Below are 18,787 nucleotides of genomic sequence, written 5' to 3'. Positions count from 1 at the left end.
AAATTTAAAAATTCTAATCATCTACAAAAGACCGATTCTAGGGGACTGAGCCCCACACAATCCTGAAGAATAGAGAATTTTATTTCGAATTTTAAGTAGTAGCAGGTCCACCCGTAAGCCATCAGACAATCATAACTAATTTGGTAAAAACGAAAATAAAATTTTTTTCTTCCAAATTTAAAAATTCTAATCATCTACAAATAACCAGAGTTCTAGTAGGGACTGAGCCCCACACAATCCTGAAGAATAGAGAATTTTATTTCGAATTTTAAGTAGTAGCAGGTCCACCCGTACGCCATCAGACAATCATAACTAATTTGGTAAAAACGAAAATAAAAATTTATTTATTACAAGTTTGAGAATTCTAATCATCTGATAATAACCAGAGTTCTAGTAGGGACTGAGCCCCACACAATCCTGAAGAATAGAGAATTTTATTTCGAATTTTAAGTAGTAGCACCATCACCCGAATGCCATCAGACAATCATAACTAATTTGGTAATAACGAAAATAAAAATTTATTTATTACAAGTTTGAGAATTCTAATCATCTGAAAATAACCAGAGTTCTAGTAGGGACTGAGCCCCACACAATCCTGAAGAATAGAGAATTTTATTTCGAATTTTAAGTAGTAGCACCATCACCCGAATGCCATCAGACAATCATAACTAATTTGGTAATAACGAAAATAAAAATTTATTTATTACAAGTTTGAGAATTCTAATCATCTGAAAATAACCAGAGTTCTAGTAGGGACTGAGCCCCACACAATCCTGAAGAATAGAGAATTTTATTTCGAATTTTAAGTAGTAGCAGGTCCACCCGTACGCCATCAGACAATCATAACTAATTTGGTAAAAACGAAAATAAAAATTTATTTCTTCCAAATTTAACAATTCTAATCATCTACAAATAACCAGAGTTCTAGTAGGGACTGAGGCCCATACAATCCTGAAGAATAGAGAATTTTATTTCGAATTTTAAGTAGTAGCAGGTCCACCCGTACGCCATCAGACAATCATAACTAATTTGGTAAAAACGAAAATAAAAATTTATTTATAACAAGTTTGAGAATTCTAATCATCTGAAAATAACCAGAGTTCTAGTAGGGACTGAGCCCCACACAATCCTGAAGAATAGAGAATTTTATTTCGAATTTTAAGTAGTAGCACCATCACCCGAATGCCATCAGACAATCATAACTAATTTGGTAATAACGAAAATAAAAATTTATTTATTACAAGTTTGAGAATTCTAATCATCTGAAAATAACCAGAGTTCTAGTAAGGACTGAGCCCCACACAATCCTGAAGAATAGAGAATTTTATTTCGAATTTTAAGTAGTAGCAGGTCCACCCGTAAGCCATCAGACAATCATAACTAATTTGGTAAAAACGAAAATAAAAATTTTTTTCTTCCAAATTTAAAAATTCTAATCATCTACAAATAACCAGAGTTCTAGTAGGGACTGAGCCCCACACAATCCTGAAGAATAGAGAATTTTATTTCGAATTTTAAGTAGTAGCAGGTCCACCCGTACGCCATCAGACAATCATAACTAATTTGGTAAAAACGAAAATAAAAATTTATTTATTACAAGTTTGAGAATTCTAATCATCTGATAATAACCAGAGTTCTAGTAGGGACTGAGCCCCACACAATCCTGAAGAATAGAGAATTTTATTTCGAATTTTAAGTAGTAGCACCATCACCCGAATGCCATCAGACAATCATAACTAATTTGGTAATAACGAAAATAAAAATTTATTTATTACAAGTTTGAGAATTCTAATCATCTGAAAATAACCAGAGTTCTAGTAGGGACTGAGCCCCACACAATCCTGAAGAATAGAGAATTTTATTTCGAATTTTAAGTAGTAGCACCATCACCCGAATGCCATCAGACAATCATAACTAATTTGGTAATAACGAAAATAAAAATTTATTTATTACAAGTTTGAGAATTCTAATCATCTGAAAATAACCAGAGTTCTAGTAAGGACTGAGCCCCACACAATCCTGAAGAATAGAGAATTTTATTTCGAATTTTAAGTAGTAGCACCATCACCCGAATGCCATCAGACAATCATAACTAATTTGGTAATAACGAAAATAAAAATTTATTTCTTCCAAATTTAACAATTCTAATCATCTACAAATAACCAGAGTTCTAGTAGGGACTGAGCCCCACACAATCCTGAAGAATAGAGAATTTTATTTCGAATTTTAAGTAGTAGCACCATCACCCGAATGCCATCAGACAATCATAACTAATTTGGTAAAAACGAAAATAAAAATTTATTTCTTCCAAATTTAACAATTCTAATCATCTGAAAATAACCAGAGTTCTAGTAGGGACTGAGCCCCACACAATCCTGAAGAATAGAGAATTTTATTTCGAATTTTAAGTAGTAGCAGGTCCACCCGTACGCCATCAGACAATCATAACTAATTTGGTAATAACGAAAATAAAAATTTATTTTATTACAAGTTTGAGAATTCTAATCATCTGAAAATAACCAGAGTTCTAGTAGGGACTGAGGCCCATACAATCCTGAAGAATAGAGAATTTTATTTCGAATTTTAAGTAGTAGCAGGTCCACCCGTACGCCATCAGACAATCATAACTAATTGGTAAAACGAAAATAAAAATTTATTTATTACAAGTTTGAGAATTCTAATCATCTGAAAATAACCAGAGTTCTAGTAGGGACTGAGCCCACACAATCCTGAAGAATAGAGAATTTTATTTCGAATTTTAAGTAGTAGCAGGTCCACCCGTACGCCATCAGACAATCATAACTAATTTGGTAAAAACGAAAATAAAAATTTATTTATAACAAGTTTGAGAATTCTAATCATCTGAAAATAACCAGAGTTCTAGTAGGGACTGAGCCCCACACAATCCTGAAGAATAGAGAATTTTATTTCGAATTTTAAGTAGTAGCACCATCACCCGAATGCCATCAGACAATCATAACTAATTTGGTAATAACGAAAATAAAAATTTATTTATTACAAGTTTGAGAATTCTAATCATCTGAAAATAACCAGAGTTCTAGTAGGGACTGAGCCCCACACAATCCTGAAGAATAGAGAATTTTATTTCGAATTTTAAGTAGTAGCAGGTCCACCCGTACGCCATCAGACAATCATAACTAATTTGGTAAAAACGAAAATAAAAATTTATTTCTTCCAAATTTAACAATTCTAATCATCTGAAAATAACCAGAGTTCTAGTAGGGACTGAGCCCCACACAATCCTGAAGAATAGAGAATTTTATTTCGAATTTTAAGTAGTAGCAGGTCCACCCGTACGCCATCAGACAATCATAACTAATTTGGTAAAAACGAAAATAAAAATTTATTTCTTCCAAATTTAACAATTCTAATCATCTGAAAATAACCAGAGTTCTAGTAGGGACTGAGCCCCACACAATCCTGAAGAATAGAGAATTTTATTTCGAATTTTAAGTAGTAGCAGGTCCACCCGTACGCCATCAGACAATCATAACTAATTTGGTAATAACGAAAATAAAAATTTATTTATTACAAGTTTGAGAATTCTAATCATCTGAAAATAACCAGAGTTCTAGTAGGGACTGAGCCCCACACAATCCTGAAGAATAGAGAATTTTATTTCGAATTTTAAGTAGTAGCACCATCACCCGAATGCCATCAGACAATCATAACTAATTTGGTAAAAACGAAAATAAAAATTTATTTATTACAAGTTTGAGAATTCTAATCATCTGAAAATAACCAGAGTTCTAGTAGGGACTGAGCCCCACACAATCCTGAAGAATAGAGAATTTTATTTCGAATTTTAAGTAGTAGCACCATCACCCGAATGCCATCAGACAATCATAATTAATTTGGTAAAAACGAAAATAAAAATTTATTTATTACAAGTTTGAGAATTCTAATCATCTGAAAATAACTAGAGTTCTAGTAGGGACTGAGCCCCACACAATCCTGAAGAATAGAGAATTTTATTTCGAATTTTAAGTAGTAGCACCATCACCCGAATGCCATCAGACAATCATAACTAATTTGGTAAAAACGAAAATAAAAATTTATTTCTTCCAAATTTAACAATTCTAATCATCTACAAATAACCAGAGTTCTAGTAGGGACTGAGCCCCACACAATCCTGAAGAATAGAGAATTTTATTTCGAATTTTAAGTAGTAGCAGGTCCACCCGTACGCCATCAGACAATCATAACTAATTTGGTAAAAACGAAAATAAAAATTTATTTATTACAAGTTTGAGAATTCTAATCATCTGAAAATAACCAGAGTTCTAGTAGGGACTGAGCCCCACACAATCCTGAAGAATAGAGAATTTTATTTCGAATTTTAAGTAGTAGCAGGTCCACCCGAATGCCATCAGACAATCATAACTAATTTGGTAAAAACGAAAATAAAAATTTATTTCTTCCAAATTTAACAATTCTAATCATCTACAAATAACCAGAGTTCTAGTAGGGACTGAGCCCCACACAATTCTTAAGAATAGAGAATTTTATTTCGAATTTTAAGTAGTAGCACCATCACCCGAATGCCATCAGACAATCATAACTAATTTGGTAAAAACGAAAATAAAAATTTATTTCTTCCAAATTTAACAATTCTAATCATCTACAAATAACCAGAGTTCTAGTAGGGACTGAGCCCCACACAATCCTGAAGAATAGAGAATTTTATTTCGAATTTTAAGTAGTAGCAGGTCCACCCGTACGCCATCAGACAATCATAACTAATTTGGTAATAACGAAAATAAAAATTTATTTATTACAAGTTTGAGAATTCTAATCATCTGAAAATAACCAGAGTTCTAGTAGGGACTGAGCCCCACACAATCCTGAAGAATAGAGAATTTTATTTCGAATTTTAAGTAGTAGCAGGTCCACCCGTACGCCATCAGACAATCATAACTAATTTGGTAAAAACGAAAATAAAAATTTATTTATTACAAGTTTAAGAATTCTAATCATCTGAAAATAACCAGAGTTCTAGTAGGGACTGAGCCCCACAAAATCCTGAAGAATAGAGAATTTTATTTCGAATTTTAAGTAGTAGCACCATCACCCGAATGCCATCAGACAATCATAATTAATTTGGTAAAAACGAAAATAAAAATTTATTTCTTCCAAATTTAACAATTCTAATCATCTACAAATAACCAGAGTTCTAGTAGGGACTGAGCCCCACACAATTCTTAAGAATAGAGAATTTTATTTCGAATTTTAAGTAGTAGCAGGTCCACCCGTACGCCATCAGACAATCATAACTAATTTGGTAATAACGAAAATAAAAATTTATTTATTACAAGTTTGAGAATTCTAATCATCTGAAAATAACCAGAGTTCTAGTAGGGACTGAGCCCCACACAATCCTGAAGAATAGAGAATTTTATTTCGAATTTTAAGTAGTAGCAGGTCCACCCGTACGCCATCAGACAATCATAACTAATTTGGTAAAAACGAAAATAAAAATTTATTTTTTTTAAATTTAACAATTCTAATCATCTGAAAATAACCAGAGTTCTAGTAGGGACTGAGCCCCACACAATCCTGAAGAATAGAGAATTTTATTTCGAATTTTAAGTAGTAGCAGGTCCACCCGTACGCCATCAGACAATCATAACTAATTTGGTAAAAACGAAAATAAAAATTTATTTATTACAAGTTTAACAATTCTAATCATCTACAAATAACCAGAGTTCTAGTAGGGACTGAGCCCCACACAATCCTGAAGAATAGAGAATTTTATTTCGAATTTTAAGTAGTAGCAGGTCCACCCGTACGCCATCAGACAATCATAACTAATTTGGTAAAAACGAAAATAAAAATTTATTTCTTCCAAATTTAACAATTCTAATCATCTGAAAATAACCAGAGTTCTAGTAGGGACTGAGCCCCACACAATCCTGAAGAATAGAGAATTTTATTTCGAATTTTAAGTAGTAGCAGGTCCACCCGTACGCCATCAGACAATCATAACTAATTTGGTAAAAACGAAAATAAAAATTTATTTATTACAAGTTTAAGAATTCTAATCATCTGAAAATAACCAGAGTTCTAGTAGGGACTGAGCCCCACAAAATCCTGAAGAATAGAGAATTTTATTTCGAATTTTAAGTAGTAGCACCATCACCCGAATGCCATCAGACAATCATAATTAATTTGGTAAAAACGAAAATAAAAATTTATTTCTTCCAAATTTAACAATTCTAATCATCTACAAATAACCAGAGTTCTAGTAGGGACTGAGCCCCACACAATTCTTAAGAATAGAGAATTTTATTTCGAATTTTAAGTAGTAGCAGGTCCACCCGTACGCCATCAGACAATCATAACTAATTTGGTAATAACGAAAATAAAAATTTATTTATTACAAGTTTGAGAATTCTAATCATCTGAAAATAACCAGAGTTCTAGTAGGGACTGAGCCCCACACAATCCTGAAGAATAGAGAATTTTATTTCGAATTTTAAGTAGTAGCAGGTCCACCCGTACGCCATCAGACAATCATAACTAATTTGGTAAAAACGAAAATAAAAATTTATTTTTTTTAAATTTAACAATTCTAATCATCTGAAAATAACCAGAGTTCTAGTAGGGACTGAGCCCCACACAATCCTGAAGAATAGAGAATTTTATTTCGAATTTTAAGTAGTAGCAGGTCCACCCGTACGCCATCAGACAATCATAACTAATTTGGTAAAAACGAAAATAAAAATTTATTTATTACAAGTTTAACAATTCTAATCATCTACAAATAACCAGAGTTCTAGTAGGGACTGAGCCCCACACAATCCTGAAGAATAGAGAATTTTATTTCGAATTTTAAGTAGTAGCACCATCACCCGAATGCCATCAGACAATCAAAATTTGGTAAAAAGGAAAATAAAAATTTATTTCTTCCAAATTTAATAATTTGAATCATCTGGAAATTACCTAAGTTTTAGTAGGGACTAAGCCCTATACAATTCTGAAGAATAGAGAATTCTTTACGAGATTTTTGTTAAATTTTTTAAAAATAATTTAGTTTCGGCGAAAAATTTTATTACTTTGGAAAATAATTGAATTCAAGTGATGAATATTTTTATTTTTAATAATAATTGAATTTGGCAAAGAAGTTAATTAAAATTTTTTGCTAATAATTGTATTTGTTGTGAGAATTTTGTTATTTATCAAGAAATAGTATATTACGATACTAGGCCAGAAAGTTGGATTTCCTGGCCGGCGTGATATATAAGGCCGAGGCTTTATATATCACGCTCGCTAGGGTATCCAAATTTCTGGCCGTGTGTCGTATACAATTTTTCTGTATCCCCAGCCGAAAGTACGTTAAATAATTATTGTTTGAATAATAAAATAGCTCAATAAGTTGCCCGCCCGACTTTTGCAAAGTCGAGGCGAAGCCGAGACTTAGCTGGTCGGGGCGGGCATGAAAAAAAAATTATAAGTAAAAAATAATTGGAAGTGAAATTTAAAAAATAGTAAACAAGAAATTTTCTTTTACAAATATATATTGAATAATTAAAAAATAATAAAAGAAAATAAGAAATTTCATGCATTATTTTGATGACTGTCAGTTGTTTTCAAAACGTGAGCTCTGTAAGTAACGTTTCTGTGTGGTTGCTATGCTAACATGTACGTGTGTTGAAATTCTTGTAACCAATCAGAGCGCTCGTTGGGTCTGTCGGGCCGGCCACAAAAGTCGCTATTCGCGGAGCCAAATCAGACCGGGAAGACAGTACTTTCGGCAAAGGGATACAGAAAATTAAATTTTTTCGAAAGAATCACGTAAAACTATTATAAGATGGTAAGGTGTCAATTTAGCGGATATATATTTGTTTCGCTTATCATCGATAAGACAGAAATCAATATTTCAAAATTAAAACTTCATTAATATTTGAAAATATATATATATATATATATATATATATTTTTTTTTTTTTTTTTTTTTTTTTTTTTAATATATTTTCAAATATTAATGAAGTATTAATTTTGAAATATTGATTTCTGTCTTATCGATGATAAGCGAAATAAATATATATCCGCTAAATTGACACCTTACCATCTTATAATAATTATTATCACGGAAAAAACCCATTTACCATCTTATGAATCACGTAAAACTTTTGATAAAAATTAAATATTACAAATTATTTATAATGTTATTATTATTTTGTAATGCGAAGAACTATAATAATTTGAATTAATTAAATATTACCTTCAAGATCATAGTAATCTGGAATGCGAACGTCAAAATGTTCCTGAACAACTCTCATAGCGCAATTATCTCTGTCTAATCTTAATATACTGCTAATCAATTTATTCATTTCATTTTCCGTTTCATGCCACATTGTTGCACAGACTTTTATAAACGTGAGGCTTTCGTCGACTTTAACATCATTGTCCTGAAATTAAAAAAGTAATAATAATAATAATATCATAATTAATAATTAACTTTTTAAACCTATTAATTCTTTCTTTAAAAATAACGAAGTTAAAATTCACAAAGTTGCCCAAAGAGAAAAAACCATACTTTTTTCGAACCTACTAAAAAATTTTTTTGTCGTTTCAATTTCTCAAAATTACATTCGAAAAATTGAATCGACTTGGATATCCCCTTAAATAATAATGGAAATTATATTTTAAACACAAAAAAATTTTTAATTAAATGCACGCACCTTCTTTAGTGGAACTCCGGTATATTTAAGTTTTCTCTCTCGTCTTCGATTTAGGGATAAGCATTGATCGATAATGAGAGAATCATAAGTTAAAATAACAAAAATATGTTCTGCTTTTGCTAATCTTTCACAATTAGATGTCCACGTGTGAAACGTAATCCACACTTGTGAAATCCACAAGAAAATCGATAGCCAAAGGTACCATTCCGAAACGATCATTTCAAATGATTCTAAATAAGGAACATCGAAAAATAGATAATCGGGAATAAATCCATGGAAAGCGCATGTATTTTTCTCCCTTGAAATATAACCGAAAAGTAGAATAATATTAATAGTCGGTGTTGATAGTACAAGTGGTAATGCAAATCCAAATTTGTGCATTAAAGTTTTACACGCAAATTTGCCTGAAATGAAATGAAATATTGCAGACATGTTAATTTTATTCTTTAAGTTATTTCCTTGACATTTTGCTAATTGTTTTTACGAAAATAACTATGGTTGGTTTTTGTTTCTTTTTATATAAATATAGAAAGTAGTTAAAAACAAAAAAAATACTCTTGGTCTTTGAAAACTGAGTAAATAAAAAAATAAATACTAAATAGAAAGAAAAATTAAGTTTTACCAAATGCATAAGCGAAGACACTGCTGAAGGCATGTATGATTAGAAAATTAAATTGTACGGAGGAGCTTTTATTCAGCGATATTACTGTTGTTCCTGCAGAATTTGTAACTGGAATACTGTACTCCTTTACCAAAAAACCGTTAAAAAATTGAGTTAAATCGTAATTCTTAAAGTAGGCAATTAAGAGAGCACTCATTATGAAAACAATTATCCTAACAATCGCTGTGACACCTTGCAGGCAAAATCGTGTTGGCTCCAAGTCATTTTTTATCTTACTCAACCAAGATTCTATAGAAAAAAGAAAGAAATTAGATTTCATTATTTTAATTAATCTTCATTTTTTAATTTTTAATTTCATCCATTTTAAATTACTCTATTTATGGCCGTTATTTCTCTCTAAATTAATTCTTATTATTATTTGCTTATTTTTTGCTAATTACGTTTTATTGTCATTGCTTCGTTTTTTTATTTTTTCAATTTAAGCATTATTCCAGTACTTTTGTACGAAAGGGTATTTTACCCGTATACATATGAAATAAATAAATAAATTTATTATTGAAGAAAATTTATGAAAAAGAAAAAAAAAGGAAAAAATCAAATACCTGACTTTCCTTCGGAGGAAACATAATTTGGCCACCAACGAAGTGAAGATAAAATCAAAGCTACTGGAAGAATGTACATTGATTCAGATCTGTCTCTATGTTGAAAAAAAATGCTTGCTAATAATCCTGTAATTTGTAAAGCAAATGCAAAGCCATCTGCCAAAACAGGAAGAAGATTTTTTAACTGTCGACTATAATAATATTTGGTACCAGTTCCAATGAAAGCTGCAAAATGGGCAAAAATGTAGATTTATAATTACTTTTTCAAATTTTACCAAAAATGAAGAAAGGTATTGAGAGAATAAAGAATAAAAAATAATTACCAAGTAAACTGGGTACGAAACAGATGCAACTCATAATAGAAGCAGCTTGAAGAACATTGAGATTTGGCAGACAAACTAAAAATAATAAAGCCATTCCCACGCTGTGTAAAATTTCAATAAAAATTGAAAATACAAAATTTACGAATGAAGGGAATTCATCCATTTTAATATTCTTGAATATACAAGCTTTGATTGCGCTAATTATTCCTAAGACTTCCGGTATGATGAAAGCCATTATTATACACCACATCCACGCGATACGTCCACTTTGTGGTAAATTTGCTAAAAGTTTCTCATCCGACGATTTGTTCTCATCTAAAATAATATTTTTCATATTTAAATAGATTATTATTATTTAACAGAAATTTAATTTACAATAAATTTATGGTCTCGATCAAAGAACTGGTTGTAATTTTTTAATTGTACTAGATTCTCGACCTCTAAATAAAAAAGAAATTTTGAATTTCAATTCGCTTCCACGTGAATGTTTCTCTACAAATTATGATTAAAAATTTTTTTAATTCTGATTTACAGAACAAAGAATTTTAGCTGAAAAAAATTATTCACTTGAAAATTATTTTCTTGAAAAAAAAAATGAAGAGAAAAATTAATTAATTGTAAATAAACCACACGTGAAACTGAATTATTTAATTAGATATTCAGAAGAATTACCTGAGTTGCAAAAATGAACGGATTCTAAATTAATATTCGTAGTAGCGAAAAGAATGGTAAACTTTGAAATCACACTGAAGGAGAGAATTGCTGAGAAGATAATTAAATAAACAAACACTTTTAGACACTTTATGAAAAATTCGTAGCCCTTATGCTCGACTGTTGAACCACTTTTTGGTCGGGGAGGAAATTGTTTGAATACATCCCATAAATGCATTTCTGTCTCGTGTCTTAAAGAGAAAATTTCAATTATTTACAAGAAAACATTTTACTTACATTATTTATATTATTTATCTTTGAAAAAAATATTTTCTATATAAAAAAAAATATCTAAAAAAGTAAATTTTGAATTTTAAATTGTAAAAGAATTAAATGTCTAATTTTTAATTTTTAATTTACTATTTTAACGTTTTTAAACGCAGTAAATAATTTGATTTTGATCAATTGAAAAATACAACGCAATTTGGAAAATATAGTTTTTTTTTATTATATTCAAATAAGAATTTTACCTTTCATTATGATTTTCTTTAAAATTAACATTTTTATTGTTGTTAATTGATTTTTTATAATCACCCAAAGTTTGGACACGAGGATCAGTTTTTTGGAAAATTTCTCTTAAAGAATTTGACATGCTTTACAGTATATTGAATAACGCAGTTTTGTTTTCTAGGTATTTTTGAATGTGGACAATATTTATTATCAATATTAATCTTATCGAATTGTAATTGATAAGACGCACGAAAATTTCGTTTGCGCGCCCAATTAATAATAATTTATCAGTTTCTAAATTTTTCTCAGAATTTGAAAAAAAGTAATCTCTACCTCTCATTCTTTAAGTATTGAAAAGATAATACTGTTTTTAACAATAATTTTATTATATTAAAATATTAATATTATTAATATTATCATTGAATCTTGTCGTAAATCAGTAGATAATCGATTTTTGAGTATTTTTAAGTAGTTTAACAATGTTGCAGAAATATTAATTGTTAATTGACAATAATTTTATTATTATTTATTATTTTCGGAAAATTTAGTAAAATGAATTCTTCGAAACAATTCAATTACTTTCAAAAATATCAAAATTCTTCGCAAGGATTCAATTATTTTCAAAAATAATAAAATTTTTCGCAGGAATATAGTTACTTGAAAATTTTAATTAAATTCGCTCGAAAGAATTTAATTATTTTATAAATTGTAATAATTATTATTATGTTCGAATTAATTCAATTACTTTGAAATATTTTAGCACTCTTCGTCAAAATAATTTAATTATTTTCAACAATTTTTATAAAGTTTGTTTATAAGAATTCAATTCTTTCAAAAATGTTTATAATATTTGCAAGAATATAATTGTTTTTAAATTATAAAATTCTCTGTAGAAATTGAATGATTTTCATTAGAATTTAACAAAATTCTTTGAATAAATTCAATTATTTTCCACAAATGTTATCAAATTTGTATACAGAAAATTCAAAAATTTTTTTGAATAATAAAATGCATCGCAGAAATTCCATTATTTTCAAAAACGTTAATTAAATTCTTTCCAAGAATTCAATAATTTTTTTGAATAATAAAATTAATAGCGGAAATTTCATTATTTTCAAAAATATTAATAAAATTCTTTGCAAAAATTCAATTAATTTTGTAAATAATAAAATTCTTCCCAGAAATTCAATAATTCTCAAAAATATTAATAAAATTATTTTCAATACATTTTAAAATAAATTTCGCCAAAGAAATTAATTGCTTTGAAAAATTTGAATAAAATTGGTCGAAACAATTCAATTATCTACAAAAATTTGAAGATAATAAAATTCCATAGAAGAATTAAATTATTTCAGATTAAAAATTATGAAAGTTACAAAATTTATAACTTTTTTATGTTATCGATATAAATTATTTTTATTATTATTACTATCTATTATTTAATTATAGTTTGTTGCAGAAAATTAAATTTAAAAATTAGAATTTTTTACTTTATATTATACAGTTATATTTACAATGTAATATTTCGTTCATATACATTTTTTAATCTCAGAGTAGAAAATATATGAATTTTAATATTTTCCAAAGAAAATGTAAATATCACGCAAGAATATTTCCATTTCTTGTTAAAGTTTCATGATCGATAAGGCCCAATGAGGACAGGCATACTAAAGCTGCTCCTTGTTCAGCAAATTTTTTATTCTTTTCCCTGTGAAAAATATGGAATTTTTTTTAATTTTCAGGTACAATTAATAGAATTAATAATAAATTATAATTAATAGAAACAGAAGTACTGATATTAATGGAAATTTAAATTTTTTAAATATGTTATGATAAAATTATGTTCTTACCAAAAAGATGATCCATATTTTCTGCCATCAACAGTGACGATGGAACGGAAAAGTTTATCTGCATGTTGCGTTTCATAGGCTGGCATTTTCTTCCTATTTTCCTTCACCCATTTTAATAACTTTGTCTTCGGCAGGTCTATATCGTTGGAATAATTGTTTCTTATAAATGCACACTGCAGTAAAGTTACATCATCTTCAAATTTCCTTTTATATAAACCATTAGAGTTTGTCTTTATTGCAATAGATTCGGGGACGACTTGAAATCGTCCCATTAATCCTTTTTCTCGGTATTCTTTCGACTTTTGTCTACAGTAGTCATCCATATCCCATACTCCACTGAAAAAAAGAAAAGTACTTGTTAGATTTTATTCTAATTTATTTATAATATTACAGGGTTGCCACACAACCTGAAAAACCTGGAAATGTCAGGGAATTTTATAAACCTTGAAAAAAACTTGTAAAAGTCAGGGAATTTTGATCGAAATCCTGAAAAATTGTTGTTTTCTAAAGTTATTGTGTTTATTTTTGAAATCTAATTTTACCTAAATATTTCAAAATTAATTCAATTTTAAAAGAGTTGCGTTTACAATTTTCATAAGTAGATGAACTTCAAAAGATTTTAATTGGAAATTTTGTAAAATTTAAATTTTAAATGAATTTAATTAGAAATTTTAAAAAATATAGATTTTAAAAAAATTATAACTAAAATTCTTCTGAAATTAGTTAAATTCTTTAAATATATTATTTAATTGATCATTAAAAATAATGGATTTATAGAAGAATTTTAGTTAAAACACTAAAACAAATTTAATTTTGAAGCAATTACAAAAAATGATTGCTGAAGTTCAATTATTTTAAAAAATTTTAATCTACAACTTTTCTCAATCAATGATTTTTAATATCTACTTCTCTAATAAAAATTCCCAAAAGAATTCAATTAGTTAACAAAAATTTTAATAAAATTCTATGCAAACATTTCATTATTTTCATAAATAATAAAAATTTTGCAGGAATTCAATTATTTAAAAATTATTTTCATAAATAAAAATTTCAATAAAATTTCACAAAAGAATTCAATTATTTAAAAATAAATTTTAATGAAATTCGTCTCAAGAATTCAATTATCTTCAAAAGTAATATAATTCTTCGCAGAAATACAATTATGTTCAAAAATTTCTCCAAAATTCAATTATTTTCAAAAATTTTAATAAAATTTTTGGCAAAATTTCTATTATTTTTAATACAATTTTCTTCAAAATTCTCGAAAAATGAAATTATTCTTCAAAATTTTATTAAAATTTGTCAACAGAATTCAATTATTTAAAAAATTTGTTGATTAAATTCTTTATGAAAATTTAATTTTAAGAAAAACATTCAAGTATTCAATAAAATATTTATTTTCGTTGTTAAATAATTGAATTCTCGTAGAATTTTCCAATAAAAATTGATATAAAAATTAATTTCAGTTAAAATTTTAGATTATAATTCAATATTGAAAGTGAAATAGCGTAGATTTTTAGAAATAATTGGATTTTCAAAAGGTTTCAAATTAAAATCTTTAAAAAATTTGAACTTTTCATACTTTTAATTAAGAATTCTGTAAAATTAATGTTTTTCAAAAAATTTAATGGAATTTTTTTGAATTATTTCAAGTTTTTAATTTCTAACATATTTAATTGAAGAATGTCAGAATAATCGAAATTTCGTAAAATTAAATTGTAAACAAAAGAGTTTGAAAATTCTCAAAGAACTTTTTCAAAAATTATTAAAAAAATATTGACTTAAAGAAGAATTTTAAATTGAAAATTCTGGAAATGAATAATCGAAATGATGAAAATAATTTAATTATTTTCAACAATTTTTATAAAGTTTGTTTATAAGAATTCAATTCTTTCAAAAATGTTTATAATATTTGCAAGAATATAATAGTTTTTAAATTATAAAATTCTCTGTAGAAATTGAATGATTTTCATTAGAATTTAACAAAATTCTTTGAATAAATTCAATTATTTTCCACAAATTTTATCAAATTTGTATACAGAAATAAAATTATTTGCAAAAATTCAATTATTTTCAAAAATATTTTAATAAAACTTCTCGAAATAATTGAATTATTTTTAAAAATTAATAAAATTCCATTATTTTCAAAAATTGTAATAAAATTCTTTCCAGGAATTCAATAACTTTTTGAATAATAAAATTCGTCGCAGAAATTCTATTATTTTCAAAAACGTTAATAAAATTCTTTCTAAAAATTCAATAATTTTTTTGAATAATAAAATGCATCGCAGAAATTCCATTATTTTCAAAAACGTTAATTAAATTCTTTCCAAGAATTCAATAATTTTTTTGAATAATAAAATTAATAGCATAAATTGCATTATTTTCAAAAATATTAATAAAATTCTTTGCAAACATTAAATTATTTTTTAAATAACAAAATTCTTCCCAGAATGTCAGAATAATCGAAATTTCGTAAAATTAAATTGTAAACAAAAGGGTTTGAAAATTCTAAAAGAACTTTTTCAAAAATTATTTAAAAAAATATTGACTTAAAGAAAAATTTTAGTTAAAAATTCTGGAAATGAATAATCGAAATGATGAAAATAATTTTTGAAGAAGTTACAGTAACAAAGTAGCAAATTTTTGAAAATCTTAATTTCTATTAAAAAAATTATTAAATATTTCTTTAAAAATAAAGTTATTGATGTTTTCGAATAATTTTCTTTTTAAGAACCTGAAAAAATTCCGTTTTTTAACCAGGAAAACTTGGAAAAGTCAGGAAATTTGTAAAGAGCAAAAGTGTTGCAACCCTGAATATAAAGTAATCAAATCAATTTAATTACCAAATTTGCTCGAGAGTTTGAGTCTCCAAAAACTTTTTCCCAAGCGGCGACTCTTGAAGATCTCGAAGAATATTTTGAATGCAATATTTTGTATTAGTCGGTGCATTATCATAATCGACAGCAAGTTTCAAATAAGTTGTGATTATTTCCTCCATTGGCAGTAAACCATCTTTTCTAAATATTGAACAATTCCATTCGCCGGCTCTGGCAATCATAACACTGCTGCAACCAGTTTCTTCCTTAAATTTAAATATATCAGATCTTTTTTCAATATCTCTTGAACCACCGTTTGCAATTACTGGAATTGAGAGATGTTGAGCGATTTTTTGCAAAATATTATTTCGATTTGGATGTTGAGGTCTCTCGTCTCTTGTTCGTCCATGAACGGTGATTGCCGATATTCCAGTTGATGCAAGAATATCACAAAGTTCGAGGGTTTTTTCTAATGTCGGCAAAACACGTATTTTACAAGTCACCGGAATTTTGAGACCAGTGACTAAAGTTTCAAGTATTTCTTTTGCCTTGTCGGGCTTTTCTAGAAGAGCAGCGCCCATTCCTCCCAAAATTGAGAATCTTTTTGGACAGCCCATGTTGACGTCAATTCCCGCAATGTCATTTTCGACCATTTGTCCAACTTTTAATGCTCGACTTGCGTCACATGTTCCAATTTGAAGAACAACGTGTTTCTTTTCACGGGGACTTGTGCGAAAAACGACAGTTCCATCTGTTTTGTCAATAAAATCCACAGTGCCCAGAACATCTAGGAGAAAATAGAAAAAAATCAGTATTAAATTTACATAAAAAAGTGAGAATACTTCTTCTAATTCAGGGTTGCCACAAAAATTTAATTTCGTTTTTCCCTGATTTCCAGACAATATTTTAACTTTTTTCCTGACCAGAAAAGAATTTTCTGATTCACTCTAAAAATTATTAGATGCTGACGATTTCTTCATGTTTTTTTTAATTCTACGCAGAATTGTTAGTTAAAAGTACGAAAAATTCTGATTTTCAAAGATTTGAATTCGAAACTATTTCAAAATTCAATTATTTCTTAATACTTCCCCACTAATGCTTTTAATATTTAATTATTATCTAAATTTTTAACTGAAATTATTCATTTTTATATCAATTTTTATTAGAAAATTCTATGAGAATTCAATTATTTAAATAAAAAGTGAAGAATTAATTATTTTTACAAATACAATTCTTTATTACAATTCTATCAAAATTTTAGAAAATAATTGGATTTTTTTCTAAAAATTTCAATAAAATTTTTAAGAATAATAGTACTTTTATTAAAAATGAAAATAATTGAATTCTTTACAAGAATTTGGTTTAAATTTTTTCAAATAATTGAATTCATGTGACAACATTTATTTGCGGAAATAATTGAATTCTTGTGAAAAATTTTTTTACAATTTTTGAAAATAATTGTATTTTTTTACGAGTAATCTACATAATTACAATTGTATTGAAAATAATTAAATTCTTTAAACAAATTTTATTAAAATTGTTAAACATAATAGTTTTCTTAAGGAGAATTTTATTAAAATTTTTGAAAATAATTCAATTCTTTCGAAGAATTTCAATAGAATCTTAAAAAATAATTAAATAATTAAAATTTTACTGAAATTTATCATATTAAAGAATTTTATAACAATTTTTGAAAATATTTGAAAACTTTTTGAAGAATTTTATTAAAATTTTTTTAAATAATTGAATTCCTGAGAAGAATTTAAATAATAATTCATGAAAATAATCGAATTTTGTAAAGAATTTTTTTTAAATTCCTAAAATTAATTGAATTTTTGTAAAGAATTTTGTTATTTATCAAGATAATTGCATTAAAACTTTTGAAATAATTAAATAATATTAAAAAATTCATTCTGGTCAGAATTGAAAAAAAATTTGAAGGTTTTGTATTAGAATTGTGGTAGTTTCATAGTTTACGAGTCAAACAAAAATGAAAAAAGACACAAAATATTCAGTGTTTTCTTATGAATTCTACAAATTTAATTTTTTCCAATGCTTTTAATAAAAGTCCCTGACTTTTCCTGAATTCCCTGACCTGTGGCAAACCTGTAATTACATAAATGTTACTGTATGGTTAGATGTTAGAAGTTTTATTTTTTTCTAGATTTTCTAAAAATATTTCAATTTTTGAGGTTAGGAAAGAATTTTTTTTCTTATTGTACAAATTCCATAAAATTTTTCAATAAAATTACGAAACTCAGTAATAGAATTAATTTAGACTCACCATTTTCTCGTCTAACTGATCGAATTAATTTCCAATCAATTAATTCTTCGGTGTAAACAATATCAGCACCGTATTCTAGAGCAAGTAGACGCATGGGAAGAGTTCCAATTCTAACCATAGGTGCTAATATCACTTTATTTTCATAATTTAATCTATCATTTGTTTCCATTTTCTACAAAGTGTCAAAATTAATTGTACTAATTATCAACAATTAACTATATTATTTGCAATAAACAAATTAAAAGAGTACTTTTTCAAACGTCAATTTTGGCACATGTGTTATCGTGTTGAGTTCAGGAGCGTATTATTAAAACTATCGCCCCTAGGGATAATTAAAATGTAATTGAAAAATTACTACGTACAAAAATTAATTAATAGGTAAGTAATAATTTACTAAAATAGGGTAAATATTTATGTATTA

At 27.1% G+C, this 18,787-nt stretch overlaps 2 protein-coding genes across 2 annotated transcripts; both read right to left on the bottom strand.

The window, feature by feature from the left end:
• Positions 1-8,234: 8,234 nt before the first annotated feature.
• Positions 8,235-11,841, bottom strand: LOC122504670 (chitin synthase chs-2-like). Its single transcript, XM_043615868.1, has 7 exons — positions 11,434-11,841; positions 10,925-11,154; positions 10,253-10,567; positions 9,930-10,154; positions 9,328-9,615; positions 8,706-9,109; positions 8,235-8,432 (listed from the first exon to the last, which is right to left on the bottom strand). The coding sequence occupies exons 1-7, from the start codon at positions 11,553-11,555 to the stop codon at positions 8,235-8,237; spliced, it is 1,782 nt and encodes a 593-aa protein (XP_043471803.1). The 5' UTR covers positions 11,556-11,841.
• Positions 11,842-12,889: 1,048 nt separating this feature from the next.
• LOC122504479 (tRNA-dihydrouridine(20) synthase [NAD(P)+]-like) lies at positions 12,890-18,663 on the bottom strand. Its single transcript, XM_043615611.1, has 4 exons — positions 18,367-18,663; positions 16,110-16,869; positions 13,264-13,599; positions 12,890-13,121 (listed from the first exon to the last, which is right to left on the bottom strand). The coding sequence occupies exons 1-4, from the start codon at positions 18,533-18,535 to the stop codon at positions 13,013-13,015; spliced, it is 1,374 nt and encodes a 457-aa protein (XP_043471546.1). The 5' UTR covers positions 18,536-18,663; the 3' UTR covers positions 12,890-13,012.
• Positions 18,664-18,787: the final 124 nt, after the last annotated feature.

The sequence above is a fragment of the Leptopilina heterotoma genome, unplaced genomic scaffold (genome assembly GCF_015476425.1).
Source record: "Leptopilina heterotoma isolate Lh14 unplaced genomic scaffold, ASM1547642v1 Lhet_111, whole genome shotgun sequence".
Taxonomy (NCBI): Eukaryota; Metazoa; Arthropoda; class Insecta; order Hymenoptera; family Figitidae; genus Leptopilina; species Leptopilina heterotoma.
Note: the sequence above shows the minus strand (reverse complement) of the source record. Positions and strands in the feature narration are given on the sequence as shown.

Excerpts from the sequence above, each read along its gene's own strand:
- LOC122504670 (XM_043615868.1), bottom strand. The coding sequence starts at position 11,555 with ATGTCAAATTCTTTAAGAGAAATTTTCCAAAAAACTGATCCTCGTGTC. Across the intron at positions 10,568-10,924 it reads CGTTCATTTTTGCAACTCAG|ATGAGAACAAATCGTCGGAT; the intron begins GTAATTCTTCTG and ends ATATTATTTTAG. Across the intron at positions 9,616-9,929 it reads TTCCTCCGAAGGAAAGTCAG|AATCTTGGTTGAGTAAGATA; the intron begins GTATTTGATTTT and ends TTTTTTCTATAG.
- LOC122504479 (XM_043615611.1), bottom strand. The coding sequence starts at position 18,535 with ATGGAAACAAATGATAGATTAAATTATGAAAATAAAGTGATATTAGCA. Across the intron at positions 16,870-18,366 it reads ATCAGTTAGACGAGAAAATG|ATGTTCTGGGCACTGTGGAT; the intron begins GTGAGTCTAAAT and ends ATTTTCTCCTAG. Across the intron at positions 13,122-13,263 it reads AAATATGGATCATCTTTTTG|GGAAAAGAATAAAAAATTTG; the intron begins GTAAGAACATAA and ends TATTTTTCACAG.